We start from the raw sequence: 22,401 nt of genomic DNA on the forward strand, positions 1-22,401 counted from the left end.
GTGCTATCTAGTCATTCCGTCGTGACTCCTCAAGCCGTCCTCGGCGCGGCGTGTGTATCTGCAGCGTCAGGGCACGAAACGGCCTGTCTGCGCCCTCAGCATGGCATGGAGCGTCCCTGGGGCGATCCTTGGCTCAAGAGCCTGTCTCAAGTCCAGAGTGCCTGGTCGAAAGCATCTCAACATCGGATTCGATGGGTGCTGTATCGACTCAAGACGCTTTGCCCATGTCCACGGGTAGGGCATCGTGCTTGCGCACTCCTCGGTACCACGGGAGTGAGGTGTTCCACACCTCGTACGTAGTGATCCTCAAATAAGAAATAAAAAAAGAAAAAAGGTTCATTCAGCCGCTGGAGGCGAACTCCATGGGCCTGGACGCAGGCATCAAGGTGCCGTGAGCCATGGTGTTGCTCATTTGAGACATGACACCGAGCAGCTTTTGCATGTCCGCAATCTGCTGAACAGTGCGCGCGTCCTCGGGGTTTTCCAGGCTACGGGCCATGTCCTCAATGGCCTTGCGGCTGTCCATCCACTGCTCAACCAAAGGCTTGGCGGCGGGCTTCTCTACTTCCTTGGGAGGCGCAATCTTCTGAATAGTCTTGCGGGTGGAGATGCTGCGCGACGGCTCAGTCTGGGTCTTCCTCTTGCGTCCCTTGGCCGGCTGGGCATGGCTGCTGTCCGGAGAAGAAGAGGTGTTGGCCCCTGCGTTTTTCTGGTGGTTGTGTACACGCTCCATGTGGTCCTTGAGGTTCCAATGGCGGGGAAATCCATTGCCAGGGGCACCGCGCTCGCATCCAGGGAAGGGGCAAAGGTGCGGCTTCGCACCATGGCCGTGCATCCCGTGCATTTCGCGCTCGTGGCGGAGGAGGCAGGCCGTGGAAGAGAACTCCTTGTCCTTGCAATCCGAGTCCTTGCAGCGGTATGGCTTGAGGTGTGAGTCGACAAATTTGCTAGAGCGAATCGTAAGTGGCTGGGTCTTGATACATGAGTGTGGACTCTTACTCGTAGTTGCACTTGAGCTTCTCAGGCTTGTGGTTGCAGGATGGCTGTCCCTCCCAGGGGCAGTGGTATAGTCCGTCCTTCTGAGTCACGGCACTCTTGTACAAGTCGTGGTTGCGGGCGCTCTCTACTTCTCGGCGGTTGATCATGTTGTTGGCAAGGGGCATGGCGTCCGAAACCGTGTAGCCTTGTCCAGAGACATCGTGATGGCTGATGTAGTCAATGCTGCTTTGATACAAGTATTAGCGACCGAGGACGGGCCTGAGCATCGCATCGCAGGCATGACTCACCTTGGGGATTGGCAGGCAATCTCTGGAGAAGAATGAGGGGGGCTCAAAGGCTCATTCTGTGCTGACGCAAACCAAGCCTCGCTAACATTGACCGGCGATGGGGTCCTGGAGACGGATCCGTCAATACACCAGGACACGGGGGATCCATTGCTTGAGAGAGGAGCCTCGGGCACCCAGAGCTGAGCCGGGTCCACCACGAGCTCGGTCCCTTGAGGCACGGCGAATGCGGCATCATCCGTAGCGTTGCTGGCATCTTGGTAGCCAGACCAGAATCCTTGGGAAATGACAGCTGGGTCGCTCTCGAAAAACACGCAAGAATCCATTCCGGTGAGGTTTCCAACGCCTTGGGATCCGGCTTGGAAGGCAGCATTACCTCCAACGCCCATGCTGGACGTGCCTGATGACTGTGAGAGCGAAGATCCATTTGATCTGCTCGAGTCCAGTCTGGCCATGGCATGTGGTGCGACTGTGTGGACTGAAGTCATTCCAGCAACAGGCCAGTTGCTCTCCACGGGTCGTGGTCGAAAAAGCCTTGACCCACGGGGCGTGGTCTGTCCGGATGTGAGTACGTAATCCTCGGCCTCTCCTGAATGTGATGATCCATTGTCCGGGAAGTCCTGGAACGATTCTGTGGAATGCGTCCATGATGACGCATGCATCAGGTCTGTGGAAGCTCCTGTGCTCTGAGAGAAGGGAAAGGTTCCAGCGACGTGCGCCGACATGTTTTGATGGAAGCTGTAGTCGCTAAGTAGGTTAGTGTCCTGTTCTCCTCTGACCAAACGGTGATAATAAAAAGACAGAAAGCGAAAAGGAAAAGCAGAAAGCACACATGAGCTGGGTCAACTTTGATCTAGTGCATATTAGCATCATGTGTCGATCGAAGCAGGTCATTTCTACCAACCCAGCCCAAGCAACGTTGTGACTTCGTCCGACATCAACTTGCAAATCTAGTCCGTAGAGATAGGTCCAGGAACGACCTTTCATGTCCATGGTTTGGTTTTGGGTTGTCCCGGTCGTCAAGATATAGGGCAGGGCGCCGGCAACGGTCCAATTGTCGATTCCAAGTCGAGTGGCAGTGACAGGATAGCGGGTTGATAATCCGGGCAGTCTGTTCGCCGACACTGAGGGCCCGTTTGTTCCATTGATCTGGGCATGTCAAGACATCGATCCGGGTCTGAGAAAGTGTTTGCCGATAGAATCACAGGAGCGCGCAAGTAGATCAAAGTGTCGTTGGCCGGGTATGCATGGTCATTTCCCGAGTTCATCCTCCGCGGCTGCGGGCAATCGAATTAGATTGCAGTGGTAGAAGCCAAGTAGCTCGGCATCATTTGCAGTACACAAGGCCGTGTCCAGCTAATCCGCGTTAGGGACGTGTCCAGCAAGTTTCCGGTGTGGGAGTAGTATCCAGTAACAGCAGATATCCTTGATGCTCCAGGAAGCGTAGCGGTCCATGTCCATTGTAAGGTTCCACTGAATGTGTCCGGGGGTTCGTCGTCAAGCTCCGTGGGTCCGCAGATAATAAAGGAAATCCCAGCATTCCAATAGTTGATGATTCTGTTTCTCTCAATCTGTAATTTGGGAAATACTTACCACGACAATGACTGTCGCTCAATATGAAGATTTCTTTGATGATCGTGTCTGGCTCAGACAGATCTCCTGATTGATCCATGGTTGTCCTTGGTTGGGTCCTAGGGCGAAAGAAAACAGATGTCCTTTGTCCGGTATGTCCAGGGGTAAGGTCAAGATCCTCGAAATGGCTTCCTCGTTGATTGTGGCATGGTTGTAAATGCAGACGGACAAAAGGAAAGACATGAAAGTGTGCGATACATGGTGACAAGCAAGCAAAGAGAAGCAGACTAAAAGTACCTTGAGAGCGACTGAACCTCGTCGAGGTCAGGAGTGGTTTTGAATCCAGGCATAGCTTGGCGTGGCACCAGCGTAGCTGTCATTGTGTCCGGGAGAAACCAAGAGCAATTTGCACTCTTCTCTGAGATCCAAGAGACCAAAGGGGGGAGCAATGGTCTCTGTATGTTTAGCACCTGTCCAGATGGGCTGGATAGCTGGCAGCGCAAAGCAAGTCCTGGAGTCCTTGTGGAACTGGGTTGCTGGGGAAGAGAGGAAGAGTAGAAGCCGGAGCGGCAAGTAAAGAGGTTGTATAGGTGGTGGTATGGTATGTTGAGATGGTCGGAAGTGTCGCAGAGTTGGGCACCGATGTTGGGCAAGAATATTGAGGAGCAGAGGCAAAAGAATGCCCAAAGGACGGGGGCACGGGGTTTTATTGCTGCAGTCGATGCCCAACGCAAGGGAAGGGTGAGCCAGTCGCAACGACGATGGAGATGAGGAGTGACGGCATCCAGGAGGTGTCATGCCAGCAAGGACATGGTCCAACAAGCCCCGGCACACTGGCCGCATGGATGCGCCGGCGCTCTGTAGTTCCGGCTGATAGGCTACGCTCGCGCTGGATCTGCAGGAGGAACTTTGGCGGTGACCGTCAGTGGTCGCGATCCTTGTTTTCTGCTAGACGCTGTGGGCCGCTGTGCAGGGGTTTCGTCCTATCCGCTTCTGGACATGGCAAGCCAGGATGAGATGGCTGAAATGGCCAGCTCAGCAATGCATGCTTGGCGCGCGAAAAAAGCAATGCATTGATTTTTCCTGGCTCCAGTCCGTCCTCCGAAGCGTCACTGTCGGTCAGTCCGCCTCGTTCCGACTGCACAATACGACAGCATCATTAGCAACAGACAGTAATTGCTGGTGCTGATGGAAGCCTCACGGCCAATCACTTCCATAACGACGAATCTTTTCCTTTTACCGAGCCCGCGTGACAGACCAGTAGCATGCGTTGAGACGCAGCAGACGGACGCATGCCTCGCTGGCCACAAAGTCGGCCGTGATGCCCACCATCAATCAACCGTGTAAAGTCGCGCGTGATATGGCGCACTCATCAGTGTGATTGCTCCTGCATCGAGCGGGGTATGTGACTGGGAAACAGTCTGTGGGATAATTAGCACGTCGCACAACACATTCTACCGATTCTTGTGAGTGTACGTGTCCGCTTGGGGTACGTATCCAGAGTGATGAGTGAGACTGTCGGTGACTCGATGGGGTCGCGGATCTTTCGGAAGCTTTGACCGCTTCGCCGCATTCTGTATTCTTCCGTCAGGAGTGGCAGGCGTGTTCTCGAGCTGATGCGACGAAGAACAGTGATCAAGGTGTCCCTTGGTGATGATGTTGCCTGGTATGCCTGGACGAACATGGAAAGTTCCAGAGTCGAATTCCAGTCGCGGAGCACGTGATGACTGGATCTCACAGTAGGCAGGAGACAATCTTCACCAGTCAACTTCATGTGAACAACGAAGGTGCCAGCAGACCATATCTATATTAATTACATTATTCTACAGGTTTCACTTCGTCCATTCGCGGAGGCATCGTCGAGAGCGTCGTCGCCTCGCCCCACCAGTTGCCAATGGGTTCATGCGCTCCTTGCCAGATCTCGTACAGCTCGCGATCCATCTCATGATCGAGGATTGGCATGAAACCTCGGAGAACGGCACGAGCCATATCCCAAGTTTCAATGACTAGCGCTCGGCTGATCTGCACGATCCGGCTGTTGTAAACCTCAACCCACTTCCTCAACTGCTTCTCCTCCCTTGGGCTGGCGGCCCGACCTGAGGAGGCTATAGCGGCTCCGAACAAGACACACCAGAACCAGAGGGGGCCGCCCCAGCTAGTTGCCAGAAGCCACTCATCCATGACAGTCAGGTCGTCAATCAGCTGCTCCAGCAACCAGTCTACCAGAACAGCGTCCATCTGTCCACTGCCCACCTCGGAGAAAAGGTAGAAGAATGTGGCAATGAAGCAGGTGCGGCTGCTTTTCGGATCCCCGTTCAGAATGCGCGGCATGCAGGTATTCGGATCAAAACCTCGGGATATCTCGTAGTCAAGCTCGAGATCTTTGGTATGATTCTGCCATAACCGAGCAGCTTGTGTATCTGATTCCTCCCACCAACCGTACTTGGGCGCTTCAGTTGGTGGCAGTGCAGATATATCCCATATCGAGGCGAAGAGAAGGGCCATGAAAGTTGGCCGGTAGTCAGGGAAGTTGACGAGTTTTGCTGATTTACTTGCTCGCAGTCCTTCCCCAGCCCTACACACCTAAGTCAGCATCATACATGTTTACACCGAGTGACAAGCACCTCTCCTGCCAAAGACCTACATTTTGAACATCTTCTGGGCCAGCGATGGACGGATGTCGTGGTGTCGCATTGCTAGTCTGAAGCCCTTTAGGTGCTTGGATGATGTATCCAAGTCTCCAATCGCGCCCTGGCGTTCTAGTCAGAGCCGGACAATCATTAGGTGCCAATGACTGCAATACTTACTTCAGCCAGCGCCAGTGCCGAAATAGCCAGCATAGTCTCGCCCGTATGCGCCGTGTCGGCATTTGACAGTCGCTCCCTTGCAAGTTGGTACGTGACAGACTTGTGGTAGAGAAATGGCACCCGCACTTCATCCATGGAGCCCTTCACCCATGCCCACTGGCAGGCAGACAGCATGAGGCACATGTGCATGTAACCTTGGTTCTCGAACGCCCTGTGGACCCTGAAATGTCGTTGTTCAGCACGTCTTTTGGCAAGCATTCCACGCCTGTCTTCATGTACTTACACGCTCGACTCGAGCTCACGGCTCACTGGATGTTCGCCCCAGACAGCAAACTTCGAGACTGTTTGCAGTGTTAAGCAACAACATAAGCTTATGAAGTCGGCATGACCTACAATGGCAGAGCAATCTTTTCGATGCTTCCGGCAGCGTCTCATATGAGCCACCAACATAGCTGTCCAGCAACCGGTTGCCTAGTTGTGTTGGCGCGAGGCCGGCCATAGTCTGATGAACAACTAGGGCTTTCCTTGGTGACAGTTGATCTATATGCGCGCCCGCAGGCGAATTGGCTGGTGGCGATGGATAAACGCATTCATCGCCAGATTGCAGGCAGTTGGTGCTACTTCACGTTCAGTACGGCTGCAATAGCATAGTAGGAGTCGCTCGACCAGGCCAATAAGTGCTCCGCACAGGCGCCGGTTTGCAAGATGTTTGATCTCGGTCCAAGGAGATACTCACCATATTGGTATGCTCTCATCGCATCTAACATGTCTTTGTTTGCAGGTGTAACACCCGTTCTTACTTCGCCGGTGGAATTTTCGTTTCCTCTCTTTCGGCGGCGCCATGGTGTACACGAAGATGTAATGGCTTGTCTCTACACCTCAGGTTATTTCTAAAGAAGGCATTTGAGCTGCCACAGACGATATCTTCTCCAGCGACTAATGAGTGACTCTCACCAGCGCGGTCAGAATCAGGAGGAGGCTTATGGGAACCGCCAAGCCGTGCAGTCTATACGAAACCTGCATATGTGTCAGCCAATCATGTTTACAATGGCTTCCTGAGAAGTCGAAACTGCGGGGTGCATCCGATCGATAATTCGATATTCGGCACGACCACCGGACTCCGAAACTCCAGTCTGATTATCCACCAACTATGTGAAATCGAGCTACCCTATATGACTTATCTTCCTCCTTTCTGCTCAGGATGGTCTTTATATTTGTCGTGAAAAAAGGTTGGCAGCGCCTGGTTGATCCGAAACTACCCTGGTTCGAATTATTCGGGTTAGTTAAATTCTGGTTCTCGATCGACCGGCGGATCCATATTCGCATGCTGCCTTACCGTATTCAATGTTCTAGACTGTGTTCTTAATATGAGGCGCACCGCATTCCAGCAGGCAAAAGTAGGAAGCGAACGTTGAATCAATCACAGTACAATCGAGCTACTCCATTAGATATATGCACCAGCAAATTCTGTACACAGAAGGCAGCATGTTCTAGTCGGGGTCAATGACTGGAGGAAACTCACGCAGAGAAGCCAGATGGTTGTTCACGTGATGTTGCTAGTTGGGCACTTGGCAGCAGCCTGCCTCATGCACACGTAGCTCAGACATCCGCGTGCACCTCACCCACGGTACCTAAGGTACTAGGCTTTCGCCAACGACACTGACATATGTCCTTGCATTGACTGCCAACTGTGTCCTCCACCAAAATGCGTTGCTAGACTACTTAGTCGTCACTGTGAAGCCTCACAAGAGATTGCCGATGCTCGACAAAGCGTCAGTGGACACGCATCTGATGCAATGCTGGCCAATGGGTTTCCCATCGTCAGCACCTTCAGAGTCGTCGCACTCCGTTGATTCGCCAGCACTGCCATGGAGACAATTCATTCATGTCCTGCTGGCGCCCAAGAGAGTGCCGTTGGTGCCCAATCTTCGACACCGAGGAAAAGCACGGTGCCGTTGACCGCTCCTCGCCCTCCTGGGGCCTCCCCTGTCCGCCATGTCCCGCAGCCATGTTCGCCTAACCGACGCCAGCATACGTACATGCTTCAGGCACTGAATGTCAGATCCAATGAGACGAACCACTTGTTGGCGGACATGGACCTTGTACTACGTGCCGGTGTTTGTTAATAGCTACTCTGTACTCCTACCATGAATGCCTGGTGCACCTAGATCTACTAGGCTTCCCCAGTCTTCGTTGTGCCAAACGGTTGCAAACTGTCGTCTCGTTTGGTATTTCAACGACCACATTTGATATTATTGATCCATCGACACCTCATCGTGGCAGCCTTCATTTGTCCAAATTCGCCACTCTCGTCGCACAGCACACCCTCCTCCCAATCGATCCTCGCCCCTCCAGCCCTCTTTGGATTTGTTGCGCCCAACCGACCTGGATGCTCTAGTCCTCGGTTAACAACAGGCCTGGGTCACGCGTGCTTGGCTCCCTGCGCTTCCTCGCAATAGCTTTGACCTAGTGATGCTAGAGTTGGTACCTGAATCACACTAGGGATTCCACCCAGGCCCAACGGATCAAGCTAATTTCGCTGCAAGGCTCGACGCCTTATTGTTGTTGACCTCTCGGCTCCTGGTCCCTGTCTTGCGACACTCTGACGCTCCGCGCCGCTATTGCCTCCCGCCGTCTCTAGCTCGGAAGACATAAGATGTCCTGGTCCCAAAGTTGACATCTGAGCCCCGATATCTCCAGCAGTACTATCTTCGTCTTCTCTACAGAGATAGGCTTCATCTCTACCGCATTGAAGCTGAACCCGCCACCAAGGCTTCCTGGTTACACTTTCATTTGGTGTATTATACGTTCTCGACGCAACCGTCAGCCGTTGTGATCAGATCCCGGACGCCGGACCTTACCGCTATATCCCATTGTTCCCAGGAAAGCCCAGGAAACCATCGAGCCAGGATACACAGACCATTGGAGCCGTTGGATTTTCTGTTCTCTTCCAGTAATTGGCTCGAGAGACCTGTCGAGACCACCACGGAGCGTTGATCATTTGGTTCCCAAGAGGCTACCCCATAGCCCTTGTAGTTCTGGATTCCTTTCTTCTGCCTTGCTTTGGATCTCTTCTGCGCGAAGCTTTTCTACTTGCACTGGCCATGTACGCACAAAGCCCTGCGAACATGTCTCAACATAATCTAGTATGCAGCGGTCCCCCAGTCACGGGCGGACCATGGGACTCCAACCGCAGGTAGGAACCTGTGCCCCTCCGGAGCGGTTTACTGTTGGCCTAACCACGAACAGTCCCCTAGTTGACTCCTTGAATGGTGCTAACAATGCATTTGAGAATGGTTTCTATACCATATTCTCCAAGTGAGTTGACACCAAAGGATGTCATTGCACTGCTGACCATCATCAGCGGACTGTACTCGGGAAACTCGCACGGCCCGGCCGGGGCATCTGTTGCGGGCTCTGGGTCTCAGCCGTCGTGTACCGATCTCAACTATTCATCGGGCCCAGTGTACACCGGGCGTCCTCACTCCGTACACTACAATGCCTCAAACCACAACTACAGCACATACCAGACCCCCATAGCCCACTCGTGGGAAGGAGGACAAGGCAGATACTCCCCCACGGATTCTGTAGACGACATCATCGCATCGCCTAACTTGTCCGACTACTCCTTGGACAACGGAATCAAGCCAGGCAGCGGACGGCCAAGGAACCACGGCAAGAACCGTCCCCAACGACGACCGTCCAATCGGGATGAATTTGACGGCCCTCACCAATTTTTGCAGCGGCCACCTCCAACCGTGCTGGCTCAGCAGGAGAGAGAGCTGCCGCACCTGCCCACCAACCTGCACATACAAGAGCAGGATGCCGTGTTGAGCCAGGTCAATGACCGACTCTCCCAGTGCGCCTTTGATTTTGTGGCAAAGTACCAGTTTCCTGTGCCTCTGACGCAGGACATGCGGCCCGTGGAGCGTCCACAGGACAGGGAGTGGACAGAATGGGTCTACTTGCTGAAAAGGCTGGCGACCAAGAGGAGGATACCTGCGCGCGTTCTCTACAATGGACAGATCAAGCAGTTTGTCACGATACTGGAAAACTCACTGGAGATGCGCCATGCTGCGAAGCACCAGAGTCGACCACTCAAGGACGACAGGAACATCCTGCAGCTCATCTCGGCCGGCATCCAGGTCGCCAAGATCCTGAAAGATGCGTCGGCCATGGACCATCTGGACCAACTCTACGTGTCGACGGAGAACCAGATCCAGGAGCGTACAAAGTCCCGACTTCGAGGCTGATGCACGCGTGGATAGAATTACAGACCCAATGTTGGACCGCCTGCTTCACAAGTACCGTTGAGAAGGATATACCAGCAAACCAGGGAGACGGGACCGCACGAACGACCATGATGTTTTATGATAATGATCTGGCCATTTGCTTTCTGTTACTTTGCGCGGCATGATGGAGTCAACAGCCAGGACTCGAGATCTGTTGACAGACATACCCTGGGTCAAATGGATATTAGTCGACACTGCGCTGGATCTCGTGTCATGCACCTTGCTAGCGAGAATGTTGCTTTCAGAAATGTCCGAACTAGCCTGATGGCAATTATTTCTTGCTTGTGCTTGTCTGCCTGTGCACATTTGCCGTTTTGCTGTCGTCTCGGTGGGAAGCTAACACATGAACGAGTTCAGGATTTCATCTCCTAAGTCCTCACGCAGCTCATGGGTAACGGCACAAGGTCAGAGCGTGCAAGCGCATATGCCCTTTGAAGCACATGACTATCTGCCGATTCTTCACGAGAGCTAGTTATCGATCATGGAGGCGTCGAGCGTTGAGCTGTCGGACGGCCATACAAATCATTTTGGCACGACTTCATTAGGCATGAGAAGATGTCTGTCCGATTTTAGTCCCGATACCCGCACAGACGAATGGCAGGATCAGGGTGGAGCGGACTGGTTGTCTAGACCGGTGTTTTGTTCTCCCACGTCGAACGATAAAATAAAGTTGACACTCTTGCGCAGTGAGGTCGCGAGGTGTAGGCAATCTGTGGGGTTCCCAAGCTGCGTACTTGACGCGTGTTGGTATTGTGGTATAGGCATCGTGGCTTATCCCTTACCTGTTAAAGACTGCTGAGAAGTTCCGAACTCTTCACTGTGTAAATACACAGCGAGGGACAACTCATCATTGCAAGGAAGCATATTGCCCTCCCGGGGTTTGTTCACGCGCATGGCTACACTGCGTAGCTCATTGTCGCGTCGAATGTTGCAAAGCCAAGTTGTTGAGGAGGAAGAGAGTGAAACATCGGTAAAAATTCAAATCTGCAGATAAACCCTTTCCCCACGCGCATGGGTCCCCAGTAGCTGTGCACGTGACCTATTGACACGCGAATGAGCCTCTTTAATCCACCCGGAGCGCCATGATTTTCTATTCTTTTTTTCCTTCCTCTCCTTACACTATTTCATACACGCACAATTAATCAACTATCTGGGATTCGCCAACTCGCAGTTAGTCATATTTGTGTGCAAGACGAACGGATTTCTCTGCTCTAATATTATCCGTGACGAGGATTCGCTCCTTGTTGCGATCCAGTGGAGTTTCCGACATGTAATTTTCCAACGCAGACCGTGCCCTGGCCTCGTTGTGATGCCTGCCCTTGATAAGCCTCTACAAGTAGTCAATGGCATGTCGCTGGGAACTGGATGTGTACCTAGTGCATGCCTTCGGCGTGGCGGGCGATCATCACTGTTGCTGTACCGCTACCTCGGTCGATACAGCTGAATCGACCTGTGCGAGCATAGGCAGATGTTGCATTGAGGAGAAGCTAATATAATCGGTGCACAATGCTCACTTGCACGGTGGCATGTTCCACGAGCTCTGGCCTACGCGCTACTGCGCTATTAAGGCGTATATGCGTACGGAGTATATGCTCTATACTTGCATGCAACTGGGGGGCTTGCCAAGGTGTACCACTCATCACTGTCTCTGATATCTTGCTCTTCTCATGTTGTCATGACGGCCTAGGGTCTTCCCACTCCATTGCCCACTCGCTAACATCACTTATCGTGACTGTTCCCTAGGTTTCAGGGCCCATGGCGCTCATGCTCGAAGTCATTGGACAAATCCCAAGCAGCCCTGGACAAGGCTCATTCTTGCGACTTCCGCCGGAAAAAGCGCGAACTGCTGAAGATCAGTGAAGAAGGCATGGGAGAGAACAAAAGACCGCGCCGGTGGTATACAGGTTAGTCTATTGAACTAAAACAAAAGAAACCGTCGCATCCTGTGGCCCATTGACAAGGCGCCTGACCTGCGCATGCTGTTGTCCCTCCCTCATCCAACGCACGTGCCGTCTTTTATGTACACGTTCTCCTTTCGCCCTCGTGAAACATTCGCTGCTCTACGCAGCCTGCTTCTTCAGATCGCGGGCGGCCTGCTTGAGACTGAAATTGCACTCCTCGTAAGCGCGTCCGGCACCGAAACCAACACCGACAAAGGCGGGCCAGGCTCTGCGCTTGAACAAGAGGACGGAGAAGACGACGCCGAAACCGAGACCGAGGGTGGACTTGACGAGGAGGTTCGAGAGGCAGCGGTCCCACTACAAATATGTCAACATGTTGCTCAGCATGCTGGTACGCAATCCGCGCGCAGCGTTTGTACCTTCTCGTTAAGGAGCGCTTCGCTCACAGGCCTTGAGACGGCGAGGGGCTGGGGACGGCCGAGGGTATTGTCGGCCATTGTGAGGTTCCTGAAGGACAATCGTTAGCCTGGGGCCACAGGCAGTGATCTAAACATCCCTTCGACGTACTTTTGTGGTTTAAGAGGCGGCGTAGAGCGTGTAGTCAAGCTGCGACAAGCTTCGAGGCGGTTGATGATGGCATACCTGCAACGAGAATGTGTCGGCGAGAGTGCCAGCCCAGATCCCGAAGGCGGTGTACACCGGAAACTGCTCTGGTGTTAGCGTAGCGGCAGAATCCTGGAAATTTTGGCGAAGCAGCTTAAGCGTCACTCAGAATAATAATTATGGGCGGATGATTTGGGTCGTATTCAGTTCATTATAATAACAGCGTCTTGACATTACTTCTTTCTTCTTGATGTAATATTGTCAACATCGCGCCCACTCATTTCTCATCATGGTAAGACGGAATCACTCCTCGAGCGACCACAAAGCTAATCAGGGCAGGGTGAGGCAGAGCTTATCAAGACTGTGCGAGGTCTTGACCAGAGTGGCCCCGGCGAGAATGGAGAGAACCTGTACAACCTCTGGAGATGCCTGACTGCATCGGCTGACAGCCATTTCCATGCCGCAGAACAGAGTTGCTTGAGATGGCTCCTCAGATCGATGAATGGACCAACGCGCAGCGCGGAGACATTGCGACGCTATCCGATGACCTGGAGACTACTCGATTGCGTCTTCCAGAGAATACCGCTGTTTTCACTCGCCAAGTCACTCGCCGATAGGAAATTTGTCGCCGTGTTGCAGCAAACTTTGAAGGATGTGTCACATGGCCAGGACGACCACAGGACGGCAACATCTTCTAAACGGAAACGGTCGCCACCCGCGACCTTTGCTCTCGACTCCTTGACGACTCGAGATGGCTGCGTGGAGAGTGGTCAGGCAATCTTCACATCTCTGAGAACGTTGACGCAGAGGATCGGCGACAGGACGACAACATCATCGCACGACAGGGTTGGAGCAGAGCATCTGGCCTCCCTGTTTGCAAGCCCAGCGAGTGAGGCCGCGACGCTTGCTGCGCCGCTACTGAGGATATGCGACATTTTGCTAGAGAGCGGCAGTTTTGCGGAAGCCACAGGGTCTGAGGATTGGATTGACGTTGTCGCTTCTCTGTGGCACCTTCACCTTCAAGGTGAAGACGACGCCACCGAGGTGGCGAGACAGCTGTTCGGACCGGCATCCGCCGTTGTTGTCCAAGTAGAAGGACTGGCCCAGAGTGGTGATGTGTCGATACCAAACACCATCCGCGATCGATGGAGCAGTGGACTGAGGACATTTATGCATCGCACCCTCATACTCCCTGCCCGCTCGACCTTCCTCAGCCAACAGAATGTGGACGTCATCACGAAAGCACTGGCCGGCGCAGAGCTTGATTCGGATGCACCAGCAACGAAGACGGCAGTGACAGCGCCCGCCCTGTACCTCTTGGCATCCACGGCCACGCAAGTGCTGACTGAGCGAGGCGTCCGCAGAGGCAATTCGGAATGGATGAAGCGAGTCTTTCAAGCAGCCGAGGCTTCGATACACGAGCGGGAAGATCGCGCATCCGTCATGAATGTTATGCTCAAGCAAGCACGAGAGAGCAAGGTTCCCGTGAGCGCAAACGATTTGCGCATTGTGTGCCGCCAGTACGCGCTTCACGACGGGGAGACCGATTGGGAGCTTGTCGCCAACTTGACACAGTGTGAGCCTGATGTGTTCCAGGGCAGCGCGGCCGGCACAGAACTTCTGAAAGAGGTGTGCGAGAGATCAGTCGCACCCGAGGCCGAGCAATACTACGGTGCGGTCACGCAAGTCATTGACGCTATCGTGAAAGGCTTCCGAAATGCCAGAACTTTCTCAACATTCCTCCGCCTCTGGTTTGAACAGCTAGTTGCAGTTGAAGGCAAGAAGTCGAGGCAACGATCGCCGTGGACGAGTATCGGCCGCGGTGAGAGTCCCATATTGGCGGGCACGTCGTGGGTTGAAGACAGCTGCTCTGTCAGTGAGGTCAACGAAATGCTCGACTGGATCGATTCACTCAAGCCGCAGCCCGAGTCGCTCTGCCTCTGGTTGAACGCTGTCTCTCAAGGCATACACAGTGATGTGTACAAGGACGCACTGGGCCAGAAGATTTTCAACGTGATTCTCAAGATCCCGCATTCAAATACCGACATTTCGGCGCTGAAGTGGAGGGTCATCTCCAAAGCCGTGGCTTGCGCGCCAATCAGTCAAAGAGCCGATAATATGGCATTGATAAAGGGCGACTTGAAGAAGATCTTGAAGAAGAGAAGCCTGAACAAGGCCGAAACTTTTGAAGCCTTTAAATGCTGCTGCCGTCTGTGGGTCGCGTTCTCGCCTGACGGCGACCAAGTTGAACTTCTTGCAGACCTAATAGGAGATTTTGACGACGGCATCGGATCAAAGGAGGACTTCAGGACGCAGAATCTGGATGCTATCATCCCCGATGGCGAAGCCGACAGTGACTTCAGCAGTGAACACGCTCTACCCCTATACGTGGCCTGGTGCCTCCAAGGATCAACTCGTTTCAGCAGGCTTTTATTCAATCGGAAGAGCGAACTGCCATTCGCTGTTTCAACCTTGCTAAGCCACGCCGATAATTCCAAATCTACCATTGGACCTCTCTGGCAGACATTGCTGAACAACGAGCATTGCATCAATGAGACCAGGCTTGCCGGGTTGAGCGTGGACCGTACCATCGATGCCTTCACAGCCTCACAGAAAAATGGAAGCTGGCCAGACGGCACAGGCAACATTTGGCTCCGTTCCATTGCTACTGTCCCGCTTGACGCATTGAGTCGAGCGCAGCGTGAGCGGGTGATGCTGGCCCTCGTCACCGCCGGCACCTCTGCGAAAACGGCCAAGAAAATCTCCCTAGACAGCTGGAAAGACATCCTCAGTCTCTCGGCAAAGCTCATGTCTCGGTCGACATTCTACGAAGGCATGGCTTTCCAGCACTTGCTGGACATGGCCAACTACGTGGTCCCCTCAGTTGATCAATCGCATGCCGAGGCCTTGTCGGAGCTTGTTGAGCGCTTCTCAACCATGGCAACCGCTACCATCCAGCGGGTGGCTGAACATGTCGAAAAACGCAGCGCGCAATATCTCGAGGAGGCGGCTGGCTTTGTCAAACAATGCGAGGAAGCGTTGAAGGAGGACAAGAGCCAGCGGATACCAGCCCTGCATCTGATCTTGTTGAAGACGTTAAGCAAAGTACTTTGGGAAACGAAAAGTCTTCATCACTATGATCTTACGGCCTCTTTACCAGCGAATGCTACCACTGCCCTCAAGGAGGGGGTCTTGAGGGTGATCCAAGGCTGGGCAAATGAAAAGAAACTTTTCTCGTCGCCCCAAACAGGCATGGATCTCGGTCTGTTTGCCGCTGTTGATGCGGCAGATGTCGCCAAGGACCTGCCTGAACTGAGTAAGATTAAGAGTACTCCGCTTCACAAACTCGAGGAGCGCAGCGCCAAAGCCATGGAAGCTGGCGACGTGCGTGGATGGAGGGTACAGACCTTGCTGCAAAGGTTCGTGCCCATGGAGCTACAGAAGCCCCGGCCTGCCACGTTCCATAACATCCAAGGCAAAGGCCGCGAGGTGGTATTGAGGCAGTACGTCGTCTCGATCGTCAAGACCATGCCTGCTGCCGTCAAGATGATGTATCTCGAGTCGTTGCTGGGCGAGTACCTTGCTGGCTGCCATACAGACGGCCAGCTCATAGCCATTCACTATGTGGTGGGCCAGCTCATCGAGGCGACCGACCTTCAGATCAGTCCCGGCGAGTACGATCTGGCCCAAGCCCACAGCGACTTGACACGAGCGCTGGCCACATCCTGCACGGCCGCCAATTCTGTCTACATCTGCCGCACCCTCTGTCAGCTCTTGGAGAGCAAGCCCCAGGCCATCACACAGTGGAATGTCGAGGTCCTACTCGGGACGATTGCCTCCTTGTCTTCTGACAAGATCACCGGTGTATCGCCGCCACCATTTATCTGGATGTGCAAGCTCGTCGAGGTTGTCATCAAGAAGCACCGCCTGCGACTAGAGGGACACTACCACATTCTCCTGTCGGTTCTGCAGGTCCTTCTCCGCAACCTCATCGACGAGCAGCCCTCTACGCCTGCGGCCGAGGGGCCTTCGCAGGAGACAAAAGCCGGCGCCTTTGCACGGTTGGTCACACTCGTCTGCGAGCCTACGGCTGGTGCAGTCTCGAGAGCCCAGCTTCACAGCGCTCTCGATTCGGCGACCGATGCGGCCAAGCGATCAGCCGGGCGACACATGTATTTGGTACTGATGCAATATGTCAAGCTGCAGCTCGAGTCCCACGTCTCCCGCGGCGTACGAGAGGCGCTGGAACCGGCCATGAACTCCATCTTCGACATTACCCCTCCCGAGGGGCGGAAAATCCTAAACGATGCCATGGATGCAAGTGGCAGGGCGGTTTTGAGGGAAATGTTCAAGCGATATACCAGGTTTGGCAAGTGGACCGGCGTTTGAATAGTCATATACGGATAGACTTGAGAATTTTCATTCAAGGGTAAATAAGACCTGGCAAGCAAGCCGCGGCGGTTCTACTCTAGCGGTTTTCTTTGCACCTTGGGCGACCCGAATTTCTTGACGTGCTTCTTGACCTGGCCCCGTAGGTCCAGGTCGACAATCGGCCATATAATCAATGACATGATGGCTGCCATGAGGACATCGATGAACCAGTTGTTCTTCCATGCGATGCCGTATGTACCACACTTCATCAGCCAATTCTGCCAAGTCAGGGTAATGATGAACTCCCCCCTCTCCAGCCCGCGGATGGCAGCTCTGGCCGCTTCATCCGGTGTCAGCTTGGGATCCGACTTCTCGAGACTCTTGCTGATCTCCGGCTTGATGAGCTGTTCTTGCTCAAACCCCGGGGAGAGGATGGTGCCGGGTGTGACTAGATGCACCTCCACGTTCTGGGGATACATCATGAGCTCCATGTGCAGTCCCTCTGCGACGCCGCGCATGGCTGCCTTGCTCGGTACATATGGGATGTACCCGGGAATGACCACCATGGTAGCCACGCTGCCCGTCATGATGATATGCTTGGCTTCCTTCTCCACGGGGGTATCGTTTGCGCACCACTCGCGCAATATAGCCTGCGTCATCTCGACCGTGCCGAAGAAGTTGATGTCCATCTGTCTGCGCATGGACGACACGTCCATTTCAAGGAACAGCTGGGGCGCGGACATGCCGGCGCAGCACCACACAATGTCCGGGGATCGGCCCTCGTTCCAGGCGGTGGCGTCGGCGAGCACCCCTCGAGCGTAGTCGTGCACGGCGACATCGGCCTGTATGTAGTGGAATCGTTGTGTGGAAGGGTCGAGCGCCGCCGCCTTTGCGAATGGTTAACTCAGCATGACCCCAAGACAGTATCGCTGGGTGGGTAGCATACCTCGACGCTCTTGAGCGCGACTTGGAGCTTGGACTCGGAACGCGAGAGGAGGATGAGGTTGGCTCCTTTGGCTGCCAGCTGGATAGCGACGGAGAGTCCCATGCCTTCTGATGCACCGGTGATGAGGACTGTCTGGATGCGCATTAGCCGCTTGGTCGTGCCCCAGAAGCGCGAGCACCACGAACCTTGCCCTCGACGGGCATATGATTGCGAAAGAGACCCATGTTTGCAGCGACAGCCCAGGCAATGCGGGCGATGGGCACTCCCACGGGGGACGTGGTCGAGCTTATGTATCGGGAATGTTGAGAGAAGGGGTTTGGCCTACGGAGGGGCGTGGGCAGATTGATGGACCGTGGGACCGTGGCTAGGGGCGTGTGTAGGCTTCATGGAGCGCGCCCGCTAAGTGCTCGAGGATGGAAGTGCGCCTCTGGATCTCGCCCTCTTCTTGGCCGCTCCAATTCGACGAGAGTGTCATCGAAGCCCGCGTTCGCCATGGATGGGTTGATTTCGAAGACGGCGGACAGGCCGAAGGTTTCTCACTGGAGTATGGCATCAGAATGAGTACAGTGTGCGAACAATGGGCAAATACACCGTAACATCAGCCACATGCGGTAACACTGACGCGACGCGCACTGTGTACTTTCCACGTCCATGTCAAGCTTGAATATCCGTGGAATTTACCGTAGAGAGACCAAGCTTCCATCACCAGCCAAACGCCATATTCCAACATCTATCCACGCGCAATTCTCTGCTCTGGTTCCAGAGCGCGCATGATGGGCTCATTACGGTCCAGCAATCAATGGTAGCCATGTCTGACCAGGACGACGACCGCTTGACTGTTCCCAAGTTCTCATCCATCACATCGAGCAAGCCCGAGGCTACCACGTCAGACAAGTCTCTAACCAGACATGGAGCATCTACTGTGCCCAAATTCTCGTCTTTCAAATTGGCAGAGAAGAGCGCTAGGGATGCCGCGCACTCCACTGACCGTCGCCACAAGCACGATGATGAACGTCGGAGGCACCACAAAGATGAGCGCCGTGAGCATCACGACGAGGAACGCAAGAAAAGAAGCCACCGCCATCCGGAAAGAGATAGGGACCATGGAGATGCCAAGCGACGTCGTCATGAGCGCCCTGCTGCGGATGTACAGGCAGGCCAGGGTTGGCTCAGTTCTCAAAGATCCAGGGGCCCGGAAGAGCGGCACCACGCCAGCTTACCTGCGTCTGACTCGCATGGCTCATCAAACACGCCGCACAAGCCATCCAGCACATCTTCCCAGACTTTCTTTTTTGATACGAAAGGCGACCCATTGATCCGGAAATATGGTGGCATAGAGAGAGCCAAGATACCAGATTACAGGCGATGGGGCGCAGGCAAGGTCCTTGGTACGGCTGGCCGACTGGTCATTCACCGTGAAGGAGCTCGAGATCTCTTCAGCCTACGCATGCCGGGCGATGGCTTCTCGAGCGAGAGGGAGGGACTGAGGTCCAAGAGGCTTCGGCTTCAGCCGCCAGTGACCTTGAGAGCCAGAAAGCGGACAGCTAATGCAGAGACTGAAGAGGGTTTCCTGCCGGTCGGTGGCTACATTCCACCTCGCAAGCATGTTCAAGATGTAGACTCGGAAGGGGAGGAACAAGTGAACTATCGATCGATCGAAGGCAAGGCAAAGACGAAGCCCTTGGCCGACAGTGAAGCGAGCGAGGAGTCTGAGCTCGAGGACGAAGAGGAGGCGCCACCCTTGGATCGGACCGAACCCTTGAAATTGCGATCTATAGAGCTGAGACGACAGGTCAAGGAGCATCCTGACAATATTAGTGCGTGGATTGAGCTGGTTAATCACCAAGACGTACTACTGCGCGCTGGACAGGTCTTCAGCCACGAGGGATCAAGAGACGAGGCTCACAGCTACACGGAGATCAAGGTCTCTATGCTCGAATCGGCCCTTGGGAACACCAGCACTGCACGCGACCGAGCTCGGATCCTCAATATGCTGATGCGCGAGGGTGTCAAAGTTTGGCCTCCAAAGACTGCTGCGAAGAAGTGGTCCGAAGTACAGCACGAGGAAGAGCATGATCTGCTTCTATGGAAGGCACACGTCGAGTTTGAAATGTCCAACATTGCAACTTTTCATTTCGACAGGATAAGGGACATGTTGACAACAAGGCTTCACCAGGCCGCGAATCGATCCGAGCCTGGGCTTGCTAGGCGCAACAACTATATTGAGGCAATCTACGTCTTCCTCATACTGACCCGGTTCATCTTTGACGCTGGGTTCAGAGAATTGGCTGTCGCAGCCTGGCAAGGGCTGATGGAAATGACATGCTTCCGGCCGAGCCATGCCGCGAATCTAGACGAGGCTCGAGCAGCATTTCAGGACTTCTGGGATAGCGAAGTCGCCCGCTTTGGCGAGCCGGATTCAGAAGGCTGGAAGAACTATGCTGCAGGCAAAGGCGATTTAGAACCTCCTGAACCAGCGCAAGCCCAAGACGAGAGCAAGCCAGTGAAATTGGGGGATGTCTACAAACGCTGGGCTATGTTGGAGCGCTCGCAGGCGGCGAAAGCGCGTATGCCAGCCCGAACCTTGGACGAAGACACAGGAGACGACCCGTTCAGGGTTATCATGTTTTCCGACATCCAGCCTGTTCTCTTCTTCATACCGTCAACTGTCCTGCCGCAGGTGCGAACCTACTTGCTAGATGCTTTTCTGATATTCTGCGGCCTGCCCCCAGCGTTGTCCTCGAACGAGTGGCCGCAGGACCCTTGGCAAGACGCTTTCCTCTCCGGGGCCAGGGCTGCGTTGGGAGTCAAAAGCAGCTGGGAGACAGAGGAAAATGACGGTATGAACGAGGGTACGCGGAAGTCACCCAATTTCGGAACTGCAAACCTATGTGCGGTTCCCTCTGCAGATTTACTAACCAGCAATGAGACCTGGTACAGCTTTCTTCGCTCGGTAGCGAGCTCGGCAACACTGAACACCGATTGGAGCCAGAGAGGTACGATGCAGGCTATTCAGGGGCTCGGGCTCGGTGCCTCAGCGCCGTACGTACTCGCCTTGGGTGCTGCAAATCCCGAGACAAACTTGAAAAAACTGGCCAAGGGGATGCTGAAGCAATACCCTACCGATGCAGCGTTGTACAACCTGTATGCGGTCATCGAGCAAGCTCAAGGCAACAATGACACGGCTGTCAAGGTACTTAGCTCAGCTGCAGCCATGTTCAAGGACATGTACAAGCCTCGTAGCTTGTTGCTCTGGAGAACGTGGGCCTGGATCGAGCTGGAAGCTGGCAACAAGATGCTGGCCATTAAGCGACTGTGCTCTTTTGCAGATGAGAATTTGCGCCAGGCTCCGGATGCCCCGTTTAGCGCATCTGGTTCCGACCTTCTGAAGGCTCGACAAGCTATAGCATCGATTGAACTTGGTTCGGACGCCGTGAGCGTTGAGCTGGCGCAAACGCAAGCCGAAGGCCTGGCATTATTGGCCTACCTTACAGCAGATGGCTGTACAGAGCCCACGTCTCTGGCCCAGGGCAACATCTCGGCTGCCATGGCTAGCGTGGACGAGGCGACAAGAGATTTTCGTCTCCGAGGGGCAGTGACTCAGGCTGCGCACGAGGCGACTTTGCAATTCGCAGCCAAGCTACTCTATCTCCATGCCCGCAAGGGACCTTTCCGGCGGGCATTCATACGCGAGCAGCTCATCAAGTTCTTGGACCTTTGTCCTCGCAACACCGTCTTGCTCTCACTCTTGGAATGGTGCGACTCCAGCCTCCGGGTGATTGACGACACGCGTACGTTGCTACACGACAAGATCCTGATCCCGCCGCATGATTGCCACAACAGCCGTGTGTTTGCCATTGAGCACGAGCAGAACCGTGGCAACGTGAACACCACGTGCAGCGCATTCGAGCAGGCCGTGTCCAGCGACGCCGCCAAGTCGAGCGTGCAGTTGTGGGTATCGTACATTCGCTTCTGCCACTCCCAGAAGGAGCTACGCGCGAAGGCAAGGGACACTTTTTATAGAGCGCTGCGGGACTGCCCGTGGTCCAAGGATGTCATGATGGAGGCATTCGGGACGCTGGTGCAGGACATGGACAGCCACGAGCTGCGCAGCGTGTATAATACAATGATGGAGAAGGGGCTACGTGTTCATGTGGACTTGGAAGAGTTCCAGGGTCGCCACGACGTCCCCAAGGAGCGGAAGCGCTGATTTTGGACTTTACTCTGCGCAAGGTAGGTGATGGGCTGTAGTCACGATGCCAGCCAAGGAAGGCGCACGTCAGGCTGCAGAAAGGGAAGGAGGGGCCGACACGTTGCCAACAGACCCCGCCATGAACCAGACGGAGTCTCTGTGCACTACTACGTACGAGCAATCATCGGCTACGTACGTGTGCTGCAGATGCAAGCCTGTTCCTCTGCTCAGACAGCGCGTGGTCTCGACTACTGGACGCGACACTATTGTTGCACGATTAACCCCAACGCGCGTTTCAGCTGCGTTGTCAAAGACGCAACACCGCCTTTCACCCGCTCATTAGCACCGCAGACGCCTTACCCCTGCTCACCGATCAAGTCCTCCTCACTTTCACCTTTTCCCATCGCTTCGACTACAACTCACACGCAAGACTG

The 22,401-nt window shown here is 54.4% G+C and overlaps 7 protein-coding genes across 7 annotated transcripts; 3 read left to right on the forward strand and 4 right to left on the reverse strand.

Moving 5' to 3' along the window:
- Positions 1-340: 340 nt before the first annotated feature.
- J7T54_001769 (ZnF C2H2) lies at positions 341-1,738 on the reverse strand (the record flags this gene model as incomplete). Its single annotated transcript, XM_051503801.1, has 3 exons — positions 341-947; positions 1,000-1,221; positions 1,287-1,738. 3 exons carry the CDS (start codon positions 1,736-1,738, stop codon positions 341-343), a joined length of 1,281 nt encoding a protein of 426 aa, XP_051364749.1.
- A 2,935-nt stretch (positions 1,739-4,673) lies between these two features.
- Positions 4,674-6,161, reverse strand: J7T54_001770 (Sterol regulatory element-binding protein-like protein; the record flags this gene model as incomplete). The annotated part of the gene is made up of 5 exons (XM_051503802.1): positions 4,674-5,430; positions 5,500-5,606; positions 5,663-5,882; positions 5,946-6,003; positions 6,056-6,161. The coding sequence occupies 5 exons, from the start codon at positions 6,159-6,161 to the stop codon at positions 4,674-4,676; spliced, it is 1,248 nt and encodes a 415-aa protein (XP_051364750.1).
- A 2,794-nt stretch (positions 6,162-8,955) lies between these two features.
- J7T54_001771 (uncharacterized protein) lies at positions 8,956-9,915 on the forward strand (the record flags this gene model as incomplete). Its single annotated transcript, XM_051503803.1, has 1 exon — positions 8,956-9,915. One exon carries the CDS (start codon positions 8,956-8,958, stop codon positions 9,913-9,915), a length of 960 nt encoding a protein of 319 aa, XP_051364751.1.
- A 2,099-nt stretch (positions 9,916-12,014) lies between these two features.
- J7T54_001772 (uncharacterized protein) lies at positions 12,015-12,352 on the reverse strand (the record flags this gene model as incomplete). The annotated part of the gene is made up of 2 exons (XM_051503804.1): positions 12,015-12,212; positions 12,275-12,352. 2 exons carry the CDS (start codon positions 12,350-12,352, stop codon positions 12,015-12,017), a joined length of 276 nt encoding a protein of 91 aa, XP_051364752.1.
- Positions 12,353-12,747: 395 nt separating this feature from the next.
- J7T54_001773 (Nucleolar pre-ribosomal-associated protein-like protein) lies at positions 12,748-16,847 on the forward strand (the record flags this gene model as incomplete). Its single annotated transcript, XM_051503805.1, has 2 exons — positions 12,748-12,750; positions 12,798-16,847. The coding sequence occupies 2 exons, from the start codon at positions 12,748-12,750 to the stop codon at positions 16,845-16,847; spliced, it is 4,053 nt and encodes a 1,350-aa protein (XP_051364753.1).
- Positions 16,848-16,921: 74 nt separating this feature from the next.
- On the reverse strand, positions 16,922-17,999 carry J7T54_001774 (3-ketodihydrosphingosine reductase tsc-10; the record flags this gene model as incomplete). Its single annotated transcript, XM_051503806.1, has 3 exons — positions 16,922-17,716; positions 17,776-17,907; positions 17,961-17,999. The coding sequence occupies 3 exons, from the start codon at positions 17,997-17,999 to the stop codon at positions 16,922-16,924; spliced, it is 966 nt and encodes a 321-aa protein (XP_051364754.1).
- A 575-nt stretch (positions 18,000-18,574) lies between these two features.
- J7T54_001775 (uncharacterized protein) lies at positions 18,575-21,985 on the forward strand (the record flags this gene model as incomplete). Its single annotated transcript, XM_051503807.1, has 1 exon — positions 18,575-21,985. One exon carries the CDS (start codon positions 18,575-18,577, stop codon positions 21,983-21,985), a length of 3,411 nt encoding a protein of 1,136 aa, XP_051364755.1.
- Positions 21,986-22,401: the final 416 nt, after the last annotated feature.

Source organism: Emericellopsis cladophorae (genome assembly GCF_022114955.1).
Source record: "Emericellopsis cladophorae strain MUM 19.33 chromosome Unknown NODE_6_length_900724_cov_123_231613, whole genome shotgun sequence".
In the NCBI taxonomy this organism is placed as follows: domain Eukaryota; kingdom Fungi; phylum Ascomycota; class Sordariomycetes; order Hypocreales; family Bionectriaceae; genus Emericellopsis; species Emericellopsis cladophorae.